At 39.3% G+C, this 13,474-nt stretch overlaps 1 protein-coding gene across 1 annotated transcript; it reads left to right on the forward strand.

Moving 5' to 3' along the window:
* The first annotated feature begins 7,257 nt into the window (after nucleotides 1-7,257).
* On the forward strand, nucleotides 7,258-10,771 carry tob1a (transducer of ERBB2, 1a). Its single transcript, XM_046866830.1, has 2 exons — nucleotides 7,258-7,482; nucleotides 8,725-10,771. Exon 2 carries the CDS (start codon nucleotides 8,892-8,894, stop codon nucleotides 9,870-9,872), a length of 981 nt encoding a protein of 326 aa, XP_046722786.1. The 5' UTR covers nucleotides 7,258-7,482; nucleotides 8,725-8,891; the 3' UTR covers nucleotides 9,873-10,771.
* Nucleotides 10,772-13,474: the final 2,703 nt, after the last annotated feature.

The following is a 13,474-nucleotide window of genomic DNA, read 5'->3' on the forward strand; positions in this document are numbered from 1 at the left end:
GATTAAAATACAAAAGGAATATAGAGAATATAAAAATATGTTGTACATTTAGTTAAAGAACATTGTGAAAATGCTCTTTTTTGTATTACCCTTTCATGTTTGTTTATTGTTTTATTTTTCTTGCTAGCTTTTTTTTTTTTATTACAAAATTGGTTCAATTTGAGTAAAAGCTTGTTTCATGGCTCAGATGGTGCCTGTATCAGCTGACACCACAGAGACATCTAACTACTGACCTAGCATTCCTAATTTACTCAGCCATAATGAAAGGGATGTGGTGAGAAGGCTTAAAACAACCATATTATTTAGTCTTTTTCTCTAATATTTTGGTCAGCACTGGGAACTATACATACTTTTTATATAGACAATATTTAATATCAATATTTTTTATTTCGAAATATACAATTTGTGCTGTTGTTGCTCATTTGTGTATACCGATCTCATGATAAATGTAAAAAAAATGTAAATAATTCTCTTAACATCGACACATAGGAACACATACAATTCTAAACTACATTTAACTATTCACAACATTCTTATGGTTTATTTGTGTGATTTTTTACCACATGCCTTCATGGGACATTTGTTTTAGTGTGATTGTGTGTATAAAATATCTTAAAGTAACAATTACTAACAAATTCAACACAAACTATTTCAATGTCTGTTAAGCCCATTAAGACTACAGTAGAGTAATAATTTAAAAAAACAAACTGTAATGGCTCATGAATCATTTCCAGTCATATGTGTGATTTTGTGCCTTTATTCTATATCAGAATTGAGAGTGTAAAGCATGATGTACCTTGTCACTTTTTAGCTTTTAATTTAGAAACATATTTAGGTTGTTATATGCTTTAATGTAAATCTCTACTACATTGCACACATTTAAGGAGTGCATAATTCTATCAAATCACTATCAGCAATAATTATATTCAACATAACTTGTGAAAAGTTGCTGACTTTGCTGACACTCTCATTTCTCTAAGGGTGTCTTAAGTTAGGACCTTATTCTTTTTTCCAAAAGTAAGAAAACACTCTAACCTCATTAGGAGGCAAGGAAAGCTTCTTGGCCTGCTCTCGTTTTTCTCTCTCTCTTTTTCCCCAGTGAGAGCAAGCATTCAATAAAAAGGTATTTTTTCATTGCTGTTGACACAGAACAGGTCTTGCAGGGCTTTTCAGCAAGCCCAGGCACTTTTCTGCAGCAAACTATAGACTGAATGCACTGTTGCTGTATTACATAAGATGCCATTTTGAGCTAATGGTGTGGCAGGTAGAGCTGTCATATGTGTTCACATCTGGAAGCTTGTTGGTTGAAAAAGTTTATATTTAATGAAATGTGAAAAGATTTAGTTTTAGAGCATGTGTACAGACATGTCAGGCTATTTCTATGCTGTTTAATATATGTCTATATATTGCATTGTCCACGTGCTGAATCACGTGTGAAATCCGGCCAATGGGCAAGTTGTGACGTCATCCACGGGCGATGTCAAGTAAACCAGGAAGCTACAAAATGGCTGACGATGGTCACGACATTAGCTTCTGATTGTTCGGGTAAGCGCTTTGTGTGTGAATCTGTGCAACCATGGCTAAAAAACAAACAAACTTTCGCATGTGTGTTCCTCCTTGCCCCCGTTTCATTATTAGGGGGGACACATGCGCTTTGTGTTGTTTGTTTGGGAGTAGAGCATATAGCTGACTATATAGCCGTATATAGCCGACTATACACACTCTCCGCTCCTGGAGATCACTCTTCAAGGAGAGTGATCTCCCTCACGGCTCAGGTCCCGCTCTCGCCAAGGCGAAGCGGCGCCAAAGGTCGTGGGGCTGGCAGGCCAACCTAGCAGAAGGCATGGAGACGGATGAGTCCTCTCCAGCCTCTCCTGTTGGGCCGAGCTCCCGTTCCATGAGGAAAGCATTCGCTCCGACGTTTTTTTTTTTCCTGGCGTATGTGATGCGGAGCTTCGGGTTTCTTCCTCCAAGGAGGGAGAAATCTTGGAAGCTAGTGATCTCACGGACTCCTCACAGCCTGTTCTGTTCGAGGAGCTCCTGGAGGTAATGACGCGAGTTGTGTCCAAGCTAGTGTTAGCTTGGCTGGGTGAGAAAGGCATCTGTGGCTCATCTGTGGAGATTCCCGACAGGGACAGGGCTTTTCTTTTAAATGCCCTGATAGCTACTTCTGACCTTTTCGGCGACGTGGTTGACACAGTCGTAGATAGCTTTGAGGAGTCAGCAAAACAGTCGACGGCGTTTAAGCGATGACTCCCTTGCCGTTCTCTTAGGGGCTGCTCACAATGGCTGCAGGGTACCGCTCCAGCTGCTCTGAGAAGGTCTGGGGCCAGCCCCGAGGGGTTGGTTCTCCGATCAGATGCCTTGGCACAGGAGGCCAGGCTGTTAGCCCTACCACAGGATGTGCTTTGGGGCGCAGCCTCCCTAAAGCCGGGTGTCTCCCTCCATCTCTGCCTGAGAGATCGCTGTGGCTGGAGGAGACCTGCCACCACTTAGGAGGTTCCAATGGCTGCAGGGCACTGCTCCAGCCACTCTGGGAGGGTGAGAGGTCTGCCTCAAGAGGCTGGTTCCCTTGAGAGATTTCCTGGCAGCTTGGGAACAATAGAGGTAGGCTACTCAATTCAATTCGGGTCCTCCCCTCCCCGGTTCAACGGGATGTGTGCTACCATGGTGGGACACAAGCAGGCTCTGGTCCTGGAACAGTAAGTGCGCACCCTCCTAAGGAAAGGTGCCATCGAAGTGGTTCCTCCCTTAGTCAGAGAGTTAGGCTACTACAGTCAGTACTTCGTTGTTCCGAAGAAGGATGGCAGATTGAGACCATCCTCCATTTCAGAGCTCCTTCCATGAGGAGGTTGTATGCAGCTAGATGGCAGCTGTTTTCTACGTGGTGTGAGCCATCACTTAGACCCAGTCAACTGCCTCATTGGTTCAGTTCTGGAGTTCTTGCAGAAACAGTTTGCCACAGAGTTGGCCTCGTCCACCCTAAAGGTTTACCTGTCCATTATCGCGGTTTATTGTACCCTGCCCTCGGGGCAGTCGCTGGGGGAAACACCCTCTTGTGACACGTTTTTTACTCCTGCACGCTGGTGGTGCTTAGACACACTAGGCAGGGACTGGTCAGTATGGCGTGATTGCCCTAAGCGTTTTGACGCAGCTCGAGCTCCTAGTTCCCTGAGACACTGCGTCAACAGGAAACACTCCCTGCATCCCTGCGGCACTTACCTTCTCTTTTTTAGAAGCTAATGTCACTATTATCGATCAGCCATTTTGTAGCCTCCTGGTTTACACAGATGACGTTAAGACTTGCCTATTGGGCGGATTTCACATGTAATTCAGAGCGTGGACAAAGCGTTTCGAACCAGCGTCTCGTTTGCTCAGGGAACTAGGGTTACATACATAATCTAGAGACATTTTATGTCATTTCATGAGCAAGGCTCAACTAGGACAACATCTTGAGTTATATATTTATATATAGGTAATGATCCATCTAAATTTATGGCATTTGGAATATGTCCTTATCCAGAGTGACTTACAACTAAGCAGCTCAGGGCTTTCTTAAAGGCCCAGGACTGGCAGCTTGGTGGTTCTGGGATTTAAACTCAAGACAAAACTTTGGCATCAGAAGTCCAACATTTTAACCACTGAGCTACCACATCCATTAAAATTGTCAGTGTGGTTTAAAGTATTAGACCTCCATACTACACATGGTTTATTTTGGATTCTGTGGATCAGTGAGCCAGTTCTTAAAGGTTAACATAAAGCCTATTTAAATTCTAGGTTGGGTCAGTGTACTAGTAGTGAGGGTGTACAGATTGTGCACAGAGACCAGGCTTAGAAACATTGTTTTAAGCTTTAATTATTTAACACCAAACACATGAATGTCCAAAAGTGTAACTAACATTCATTAAAATTTTCACATTTAACATTTTACATTTTTACACCCACTTCATTTGACCTTCCTTTTATCTCCATCACCCCTTCTATTCTCACGCACCCCCCTTCTACTGTAAATGCTACATCAAAAGAGGGGATGAGCATTTGTCCATTGTATGAACCTGCCTCAGAGGGCCATATTAAATAACAACAATGAATGAATGACGTAAAAAAAAAAAAAAAAAAGAATAAATAAAAGCTCTCAGCCTAAGGCTCGCAAATAAAAGTCTGGGAGGAATAGTGGGAGGAGGGATTAAGAGCAACCAAGGCTGCATTTGTGTGTGTGACTCTCATGTTAAACACTGTCAGTAACCAGTCCAATCAGGGAAAGTTCTCTGTCCTGGCTTTTTCCTGGAAATGAGCTTGCCTTCTGTTGGCTGCAGCAAGGCAAAAATAACACAGCCATTAAACATGGCTACACATCAGCACTGTTCCCCAGGCAACGCTTAATGTGATGCTATATGGATATCCAGATAAGCACTATTATAATATGTCTCATATATATATATATATATATATATATATATATATATATATATATATATATATATATATATATATATATATATATATATATATACTCTGCTCACAGAATGTTTTTGCTTTTGCACCATTCTGTATAAACTCTAGAGACTGTTGTGTGGGAAATTCCCAGGAGATCAACCAGCCCGTCTGGGACACCCATGGCTTGATGAAAGTTACTGAGACTGTGTATTTTCTGCATTCTGATGAACACATTCCCTGACAAAAACAAATAGTAGCAAAGACTGGGATCTGTGTACCAGTCATTGAATTAACTGGAAGACAACAACAACAACAATAATAATAATAATAATAATAATAATAATAATAATAATAATAATAATAATAATTATTATTATTATTATTATTATTATTTTTTTTTTTTTTTTATAAAGCATTATTGTGCTGCAAGTCACTGCAGATAGATGATGATCAAATTAACACAAATAGTTATGTAGTTCCAAGATGATTAATATGTTAAAAGTTATTTAGCCAGCTCATAAATATAGTAGTGTACAGATTGTTCGTGTGTTGATGTCACTGCTGTGCAAAAATTATGGCATGCATTTAATTCCAAATTAACTTTTTGGAACTAGTAATGATGAATTCTGTAATGTCATTGGCTGAGTAATAGTATGCAACATATATAAATATATTGACATAAAAACTTATAAAAACTGAAGTGGCCTTGGATTTGTTTTCAAGAAACATTAGCTAAAAAAAACAATTTATGCAGTATAGTGTTACATAAGATTGCAGCTTCAGTGCCCCTGATTCAAAACTATGCTTGGATTATTATCAGAATAGGGTTTTGCATGCTTTTCCAGTTTTTATGTGAGTTTCTTTTGGATTCGCTGTTTTTTTTTTTTTTTTGCATCAATCCAAAAACAATATGCAGGTAGGCTGTAGAAATCGCTCCTAGGTATGAATGTGTGTCTGATTGTTTGTGAATATGGTGCCCTGCAATAGAACAGATTTCTCATTAGGGATTAATTTTCTTGCCTTGCATCAAATATACCCAGTAGGCTTTGGATCCACCAAACCCTGGCCATGATAAGGCCTTTACTCAAAAACGATAAATGAATAATTATAATAGCTAAAAAAAACAACACCCAGGTATGAAATATTTTTTTAAGTGTGCAGATTGCTTTTGTTGTTTTCCTTTGTAATCAGGAAAACAACAACTAAAACAATAACAACAACAAAACAACAAATAATAGTATATTTAATTTAATAATATTTAGTTGATCCTGATTCATCTTTAAAAACAAGAATTTTCTGTCTTACATTCTATATTACAATAGAAAGCAATGCTCAGTTTTGAATAATAATAAAAAAAAAACTATATTTTTTTGTGTTAAAGGAAGAGAGATTTTAACATCAAATGGTCATAGTAGTCATCTTGTTAGAAGGCTAACTAATGACTCACGTAAATCACGTCAGGCTTGTCAGTTAATTGAATCAAAATGGGCATTTTACTTAAGATAGATGTGTGTTTTTTGTTTCACTGGTCCATTAGCTGGTTTACTTGGATACCAGCAAACAGAATTACAAACACAATACAATCATCAGGTGAGACTAATGCTTTATAGACAAAGGAAGTGGGAATTTTGCATCTGGCGCCAAAGGTACCTCCATAGCCTTGAAACAATGAATTTAATTATATAATGATTAAAGATATAAAAGTAGTTCATAATTCTGAACTATTCTAATTTAGTTTACAGACTGAGAAACATGTGCAAATGTAGTATAACATAGTACAGTATGCAGAGAGGGCACCATGGCAAGGGCTTTTAGCAGATAACACACAGTCGACATCTTTTACTCTCTGTTTCATGATTTTTCCTTTAATGGAAGTACACAAGATCATAAAACACACTAATATAGTAAGCAATTGTCAGGTAGCAGTGAATGGCTCTACCATTACTGTTTTAAGTTAATTTACTTTACGTTAAAAATTCTTAGAGAGCTCAAATAAGGGCTTAAAAGGGCTCAAATGTGTGTTTTATATCTTCTATATTAATGCATAGTAAATATGTATGTGTTTGTGTACTATGGGGTTCCATGTTGGTTTTGTCCCCATTTATACACACCATTCACTAGAAGCTCCGGGCAGATTTTAAGCCAATCAGCGTTTCTATTTTTTCTTCCTGCTGACGGCACAGAGCCCCGCCCACTGCCACTGTATCTCTCCGCTCAGACGCTCCCTCAGCTCCGAGCTCATGTTTAAAAGGAAAACTGCTATAAACTGTTTACGAATTAACGTGTAAAACAAACAGAAAACAAAATCTTCACAGTCTTCCATTACCGCCATGGCCAATTATACATCTATATAAAAAACCTACTGAAAAAAGAAGAACAACTCCCATACTGATCAGGCTTTTTTTTTTTTTTTTATCTCTCCGCGATTAACATGCATAGATTTTTGCAAACAACTAATTAAAAACTAATTAGATGCGCTTAACGTAAAACATTTTGCTAAATGAGTTCGAATACCTTCTTATATTTATTAAACAGTCTTGTTTGTCAAACTTTCTGTTAAGACCCGTGAAGTGGAACTAGGTACATGTGACGTCAAGTCCCTTTAACGGGCGAAACCCTGTGTAATGAAATGAATGCACTTTTTTATTTGATGGCGAAACGCACCAATCAATATGAAGAACCTCACAGTGTGGGCGGGTTTATTTCCGGGGAGAGCCAATCACAGTTTCGAACGCAGAGTCCGTATTTGTTTTGACCTTTGAAACCGTATCACAGCCCACCTCGTGTCGATGGCGGAGGAAAACTATAAATACAGGAGGATGACAAGCAAGCGGAGACGAAGTTGTAAAAAAAACACCCAGGTACTGAGGGTGGAAAGGCGCTTTGGAGAAGGTTCAGCGGAAGCAGAATTTACATCTCCGAACTGGAATACCTTTTTTTAAAATGTTAAGTTTCTTGATGTAAAGAAAGTATTTATATCTACCATTTTCTATTTGCACTAGTTAACGGTACTTCAACTACTGCGAACCCCTTTTTTTTACGAAAGTAAGTACATGTTCGTTTACATTGTTTTGCCAAAATTTCGCAGTTTTTTTATTCTGTATGTTGCATTTAGGTTGACTTGTCCGTGTGGAAAATGCAGTGCAGTGTTGTATTATGCATAAGAAACAACTTCAGTATGCTGCCAAGTTACTGCGTCAGTAGGAGAGAGGTTTCAGTATCAGGGAGGGGTTGCGAACTCTAGTCAAACTCTCAGCTTTAGCATTATAATCTTTTTATTCGAAGCATTTTTACCGTTTCTAATCGTCAAACGTCTTCTTGTGCGATTATTAACTAAAATGAACCGGTTATTCGTGAAACGTGGCTTAAAAAGCCCGATTTCTTCCAAATAAACGCTGCAAGGAACCGCATGCTTCATGATTCAGAGCAATAAATAGACTCTTTCCATCTTCCTATTAATTTCCTTAATATTACACACTCTATTACAGACTTCGTAGTCGTGGAAAAAACCGCAAGGTTGAGTATCCGAAGCGTTTTTTTCCTCCATCTTCTAGAAACATCTCTAATCTCGTATGCATGTTTTATAAAGTATCGTAGACCTCCTATAGCCGCAGTCAGTCCTGTTACTGTGTGCTTACAGCATACCGAGAGCTTTTTTCAACATTCTAGCACCTTCCTATCAGGCTGCTGGTAATGTCTGCACAGGGCATCTTGTACAAATAAATACACAATGGTGGACATGTTTTCCAGCTGGAGGATAAGGACTCGGTTCGGTTGGCTACAGTGGTATGTGTGCGTTGTAGTGGAAGCTCGTTATTATGTAACGCGATCAGCCCAGAGAGCTGCGTGGCTCTGACGCCAGACCGCTTATAGCACGCGCGCTGACGTCGACAGGGCTGCCTGCCCTCCTGCCTGCCTGCCTCCTTTTGCCCCCCAGCGCAAACTGTTGCCAGCGATTATAAACAGGTTCTGCCGTCAATTTATCCGTGCAAAAAAAAAAAAAATAATACTGAATGTTCACCTTGCACCACTGGAGCAGACCCTGATGTTTGAAGCACGTTTCTATTTTTGTTTTGTTTTTTTGCGATACAATTCGGCATGCATGTAAATCAGTTTTAAGCACCTCATAGCCTTTACATTCACTGGGGCGTCATGATTTCTATTCCACACGTTAAAGATAAAGCACTAGGGCACCTGACATTGGTGGTGAAATCATGAATGCTCAGGCCATTTTTTTTCCCCAAAGAAATTATAATTAAACCCTGCTCTCTTTTGCTTCTCTTAAAGGAACTGGATCACGCATCTGTGGAAGAAGAAATTTCCTCGGCAACCAGCACTTTGTTCATTTGCCTGGCTCCAGCTGAACCTTGTATTGTGCAAGGTTTGATACCACGTGAGATTTCAAGCGACTTCTGGAAAATACTATTATTTTGCACCTGGCCAGTTTAGCAGCTATGCAGCTTGAAATCCAAGTAGCACTCAACTTTATAATTTCGTACTTGTACAATAAGCTGCCAAGGCGTCGTGTCAACATTTTTGGTGAGGAGCTGGAGCGGCAGCTTAAGCAAAAGTACGAGGGGCACTGGTACCCGGACAAGCCATACAAAGGGTCTGGGTTCCGCTGTATTCACGTTGGGGAGAAAGTGGACCCGGTCGTTGAGCAAGCAGCCAAAGAGAGTGGGTTAGACATCGAAGATGTGCGCAACAACCTGCCTCAGGATCTCAGCGTTTGGATCGATCCGTTTGAGGTGTCTTATCAGATTGGAGAAAAAGGACCTGTCAAGGTGCTCTATGTGGATGATAGTAATGAGAATGGGCTAGAGTTGGACAAGGAGATCAAGAACAGCTTTAACCCTGAGGCCCAGGTTTTCATGCCAATCACTGAGCCTGTGGGACCGTCACCCACATCCAGCTCACCGTCCCCTCCTTTCGGCCAATCAGCTGCCGTTAGCCCCACCTTTATGCCCCGCTCCACCCAGCCTTTAACCTTTACCACTGCCACATTTGCTGCCACAAAATTTGGCTCCACCAAGATGAAGAGTAGTGGTCGCAATGGCAGTAAGGTGGCACGGAGCTCCCCCACCAACCTGGGTTTGAATGTGAACAACCTCCTGAAGCAGAAAGCCATCTCCACTTCAATGCACTCACTTTACGGCCTCGGCTTGAGCGGACAGCAGCAGAAGACCTCGGCCCTCTCCCCAAATGCCAAGGAGTTTGTGTTCCCCAGCCTCCAGGGCCAAGGCAGTCCAAGTGCAATGTTCCCAGGAGAAAGCTCACTCGGTCTAAGTCTCAGCCCTCTCCAGTACAATAATGCCTTTGACGTGTTTGCCACCTATGGGGGCCTAAATGAGAAGTCCCTGATGGATGGCCTAAACTTCAGCCTGAGCAACATGCAGTATTCTAACCAGCAATTCCAGCCAGTAATGGCCAACTAGGAAACAAAGATGCTACTACAATGACCAGAGATATGTGACTGGGGATTAGATGGGGGTGCTTATTTTCTAAAATTCAGAAAAAGAGGAAAAAAATAGTAAAGCGCAAAAAAGGAAAAGCTTACATGTTAACTGTACAGTCCCAGTGTACAAGTCAAGGAGCATGAGCCCGAGGGTGAATTACTTTGCCCCCTTGAGTTTTCTTTTGTTATTCTTTTTTTTTATGATGAAGCTTGTAGTACTATATGTCCAAGCTTGGTTACCTAAACTCAACGTTGTTTTTGTTATTTTTGCCAACCAAGCACAAAATTATTTTTTATTGACTGTTTTAAGATAACTCTATGAGGAATTAAAACACAAGGCCTCTTACAGTATTTAAGATATAGCTGGACAGCCAATTTTCAAAGGATTGGCACATAAATACTAAGTGGAAAATTCCTGGTCTTTTTTCTAATTGTATAATTTAATTTAGTACAGAGTTTGTAAAATATCAGAGTATATATTGTTTCTACAACATGGTATTGCATTTATATCTTTTTACTACTCCAGTGATCTGTGATGGCTGCAGCAGCTTTTGTGTTATTTCTTTTTTTATTGAAATTGTAAAATGAATCCATCTTTAAAAACATTGAGTATTCTGAGAATTGTGTACAGAATATTCCGTAGTGGTGGGATTTAAGGATATTTGCTTTTTTCTGAAAAAAGAAGAGTTGTATTTTCTGTTAAAATTTAAGATTTTTGCTATATTATGGAAAAAAATGTAATCTACGTATATTAATTTTGTACCTACATCGTGCAATACTTGATAAAAACACACGGTATAACAAAAGTATTGAGTCAGTGTCTTACATGTTAAGAGGGACTGATAGTTTATTAAGTTTGTATTAAAATTCTTGAAAATATTTTCTTGTCTAAATATTTTTTCCCCCATAATGCCAGGACTATGTTTACACATGATTAAAACGTCTTCCATGCTTTTCACAGTTTAGCTGAGCAATTTGTAAGGAACGTATGAAACATCCAAAACATAAAACCAAGTACACATTTAAATACAACAAATGTATCTTAAAAAAAATAATTATTTTAACTTGCAACCATTCTTTCATCTTTATTTTTGAGCATTTTTTACCATTTAATTTGAGATTATTGCACCTAAATCTAATGGCACTTAACATCTTCATATTACTTCATATTAGGCTCTGTCACTATATACATATCAATAAAATGACATCAGCCATAGGTAATTTTTTATAAGGCATTTCCACACAATATATAAAATGTTTGTCTTTGGACATGCCAGACAACATTTAGAAGTAAAACCATGTTAATGTCCATGGGAATGTCTTCAAATATTACAGCCCTGCCTCTCAGCCTCAGTGATGCTTCACTAATAGCTCTAATGTCCTTGAAATGGCAGAACTGGTTTGTTGGAACAAGCCTTGGTGGTGGGGTGTGGTGTTCCTTTGGCAGAGTATTGATGTACCCTCTAGGCTAATCTCATTTTGTCTTCCCCTGTCTGACTATGATATAGCCCTGCATGGTTTTACAGATAGATTATGAAGGTTGAGAAAGGGGGCTGGTCTTCCTGGGGCCTTCAGCCTTTATTCCCCCCTATTTTACCACACGTGCACAAACAGGTGGAGAAGACTGCTCTCAGCAAGTTCTAAAAATGGCAGATAACATGACTTAATTGCTCCCCCAACTGCAAGAAGTAAATTCAGCCTATATTAGGCTCACTGATTAGTAGTCTTGAGTGAGAAGTGACAGCTGAGTGGGAAGTTTAAATATGTATTTACACGTGTACAGTTTACATCTCACTTTCTGGATTGAACAGTAAATGTATTGCTCCTTATGATGAAATTATTTGGCCATTTGGTTATTGTAGTTTGGTAAAGCTAAAAAAGCTGTGTGTTGTATGATTCTACCAAATGACAAATTGTTTCATTAATTTTTTGTGAGCAATATAAAAAATTTTTTTATAGTGTTTTGGCTATTGCAGCAGTTTTACTCCATATGGTGTTGCTTCAAAACAGTTTGTCGCATGTACTGGCCTATTTTCTAGAATCTTTAAATCTTCATCACTTAACACTGACACACAAAACCCACCCCTGTGTATGATTTCTGTCCAATCCTTACTATTACAGGACGTCTGGGCTGTCTTATCTTTAGTGTATAAAGCAGGGGCCAGGGGTGGACAACAGTCCATATGCAGACCCAGCAAAGTGTTTTAGCAGTTTAAACATATGGGGGAAAAAAACCCTGTACATAGTTTTTGTAAACACAAACACTGTGTTCTGCTTATTTAATAACATGCAGTTATTTAAATAATTTAGCTGAAGCTTATCAAATCAGAGACAAGCTATAGGGTTTTTTTGCTTAGCAAATAGACAACAGGCCACTGGACAAAATGGAGAATTGAAGAAACCACCACAAGCAAGCCATAACCTCTTCATCTTATTTATAACTATAAATGAATGCCTGATGCCTGAGCTTTAATAGGCGATTCTCTGTTTAGTATTATTTGTTTTTTAAGGCCTTTTATGGTTTCATTTTCTTTTGTATGTGAACATTTAATTGTTTTAATTTAATTTTTTTGTTGCCAGACATATGCTCTGAGTTTACCTTATAATGTACCATATTATGTCAGTGCTTCAGGAAATGCCACTGCCTTCTCATAGTGTGTACTAATACCAAAAATAGAAGAGTCAAGACCTGGGAGAAAGAAATCCTTTCTCACTTCCCTGCCTCTGCACTTGTGATGAGCTGGTAAACATGGCAGCTTTCTCGAGGTCACTGTTGACTTTGCCTAGTGGGTAAGTAAGAGGATGAGCTGTCTCCAAAGACACAAAAAATGTAGTGTTGTGGCAAGTGATTGGAGATGTTACTGTTTTTCTTTCTTTCCCAAGAAAACATTTGACACTTTCAGATAAAGTGTGAAACGAATTGAGACGTATGAGGTGGTAATGATTGCAGGATTGTGTTAGATTTTCAAGCTCATGTATTTCCTAGAGGACAGGTGTGCAGCACCCTTCAATAAATTCACTACTCAAGATGCCTCAATATAATTATCAGGTGTAGTAGGTGTGGTAAATGAGAAATATCACCAAGCTATACATGATTGCATCCCTCTAGGATCAGAGTTAGGTACTCCCTGATGTCTTTCTGTTTATGCAGATAATTTTTCTGTTTTTCTGGACTCTCATCTGACTAATGTTTGGAATATTTATCCTTTGGCTCAGAAAACCTGCTAGGATGTCCTCAGATGAGTGTTACAGAATGTTCCACATCTGGAATGTTTAAGCTGGTCTCGCAACACTGAAAGCTCAGCGAGTTCAGTTAAATGCACACAGATCCTCACACACCCATGCCTATTTCCTTCTAAAATATTTCACACTCACACACATTTCTCTTTCCTTGAGAGGTGACAGTATGGAGGCAGAGACTGAAAAGATATTAACCCCCCCACCCACCCCCTCAAAAAAATAAATAAATAAAAAATACAGTAGTAGGCAGAAAAGAGATAAGTGTGAACCCATAAGGACTGGGACATCTTAATAATTCAGTCGAAGAGGCAGTGGAGAAATATTTCCCTCAGGCCTTGCATT

Source organism: Silurus meridionalis, chromosome 14 (assembly GCF_014805685.1).
Source record: "Silurus meridionalis isolate SWU-2019-XX chromosome 14, ASM1480568v1, whole genome shotgun sequence".
NCBI lineage: Eukaryota > Metazoa > Chordata > Actinopteri > Siluriformes > Siluridae > Silurus > Silurus meridionalis.

What these genes read in the sequence shown, in the direction of transcription:
- tob1a (XM_046866830.1), top strand. Translation starts at nt 8,892, where the DNA reads ATGCAGCTTGAAATCCAAGTAGCACTCAACTTTATAATTTCGTACTTG.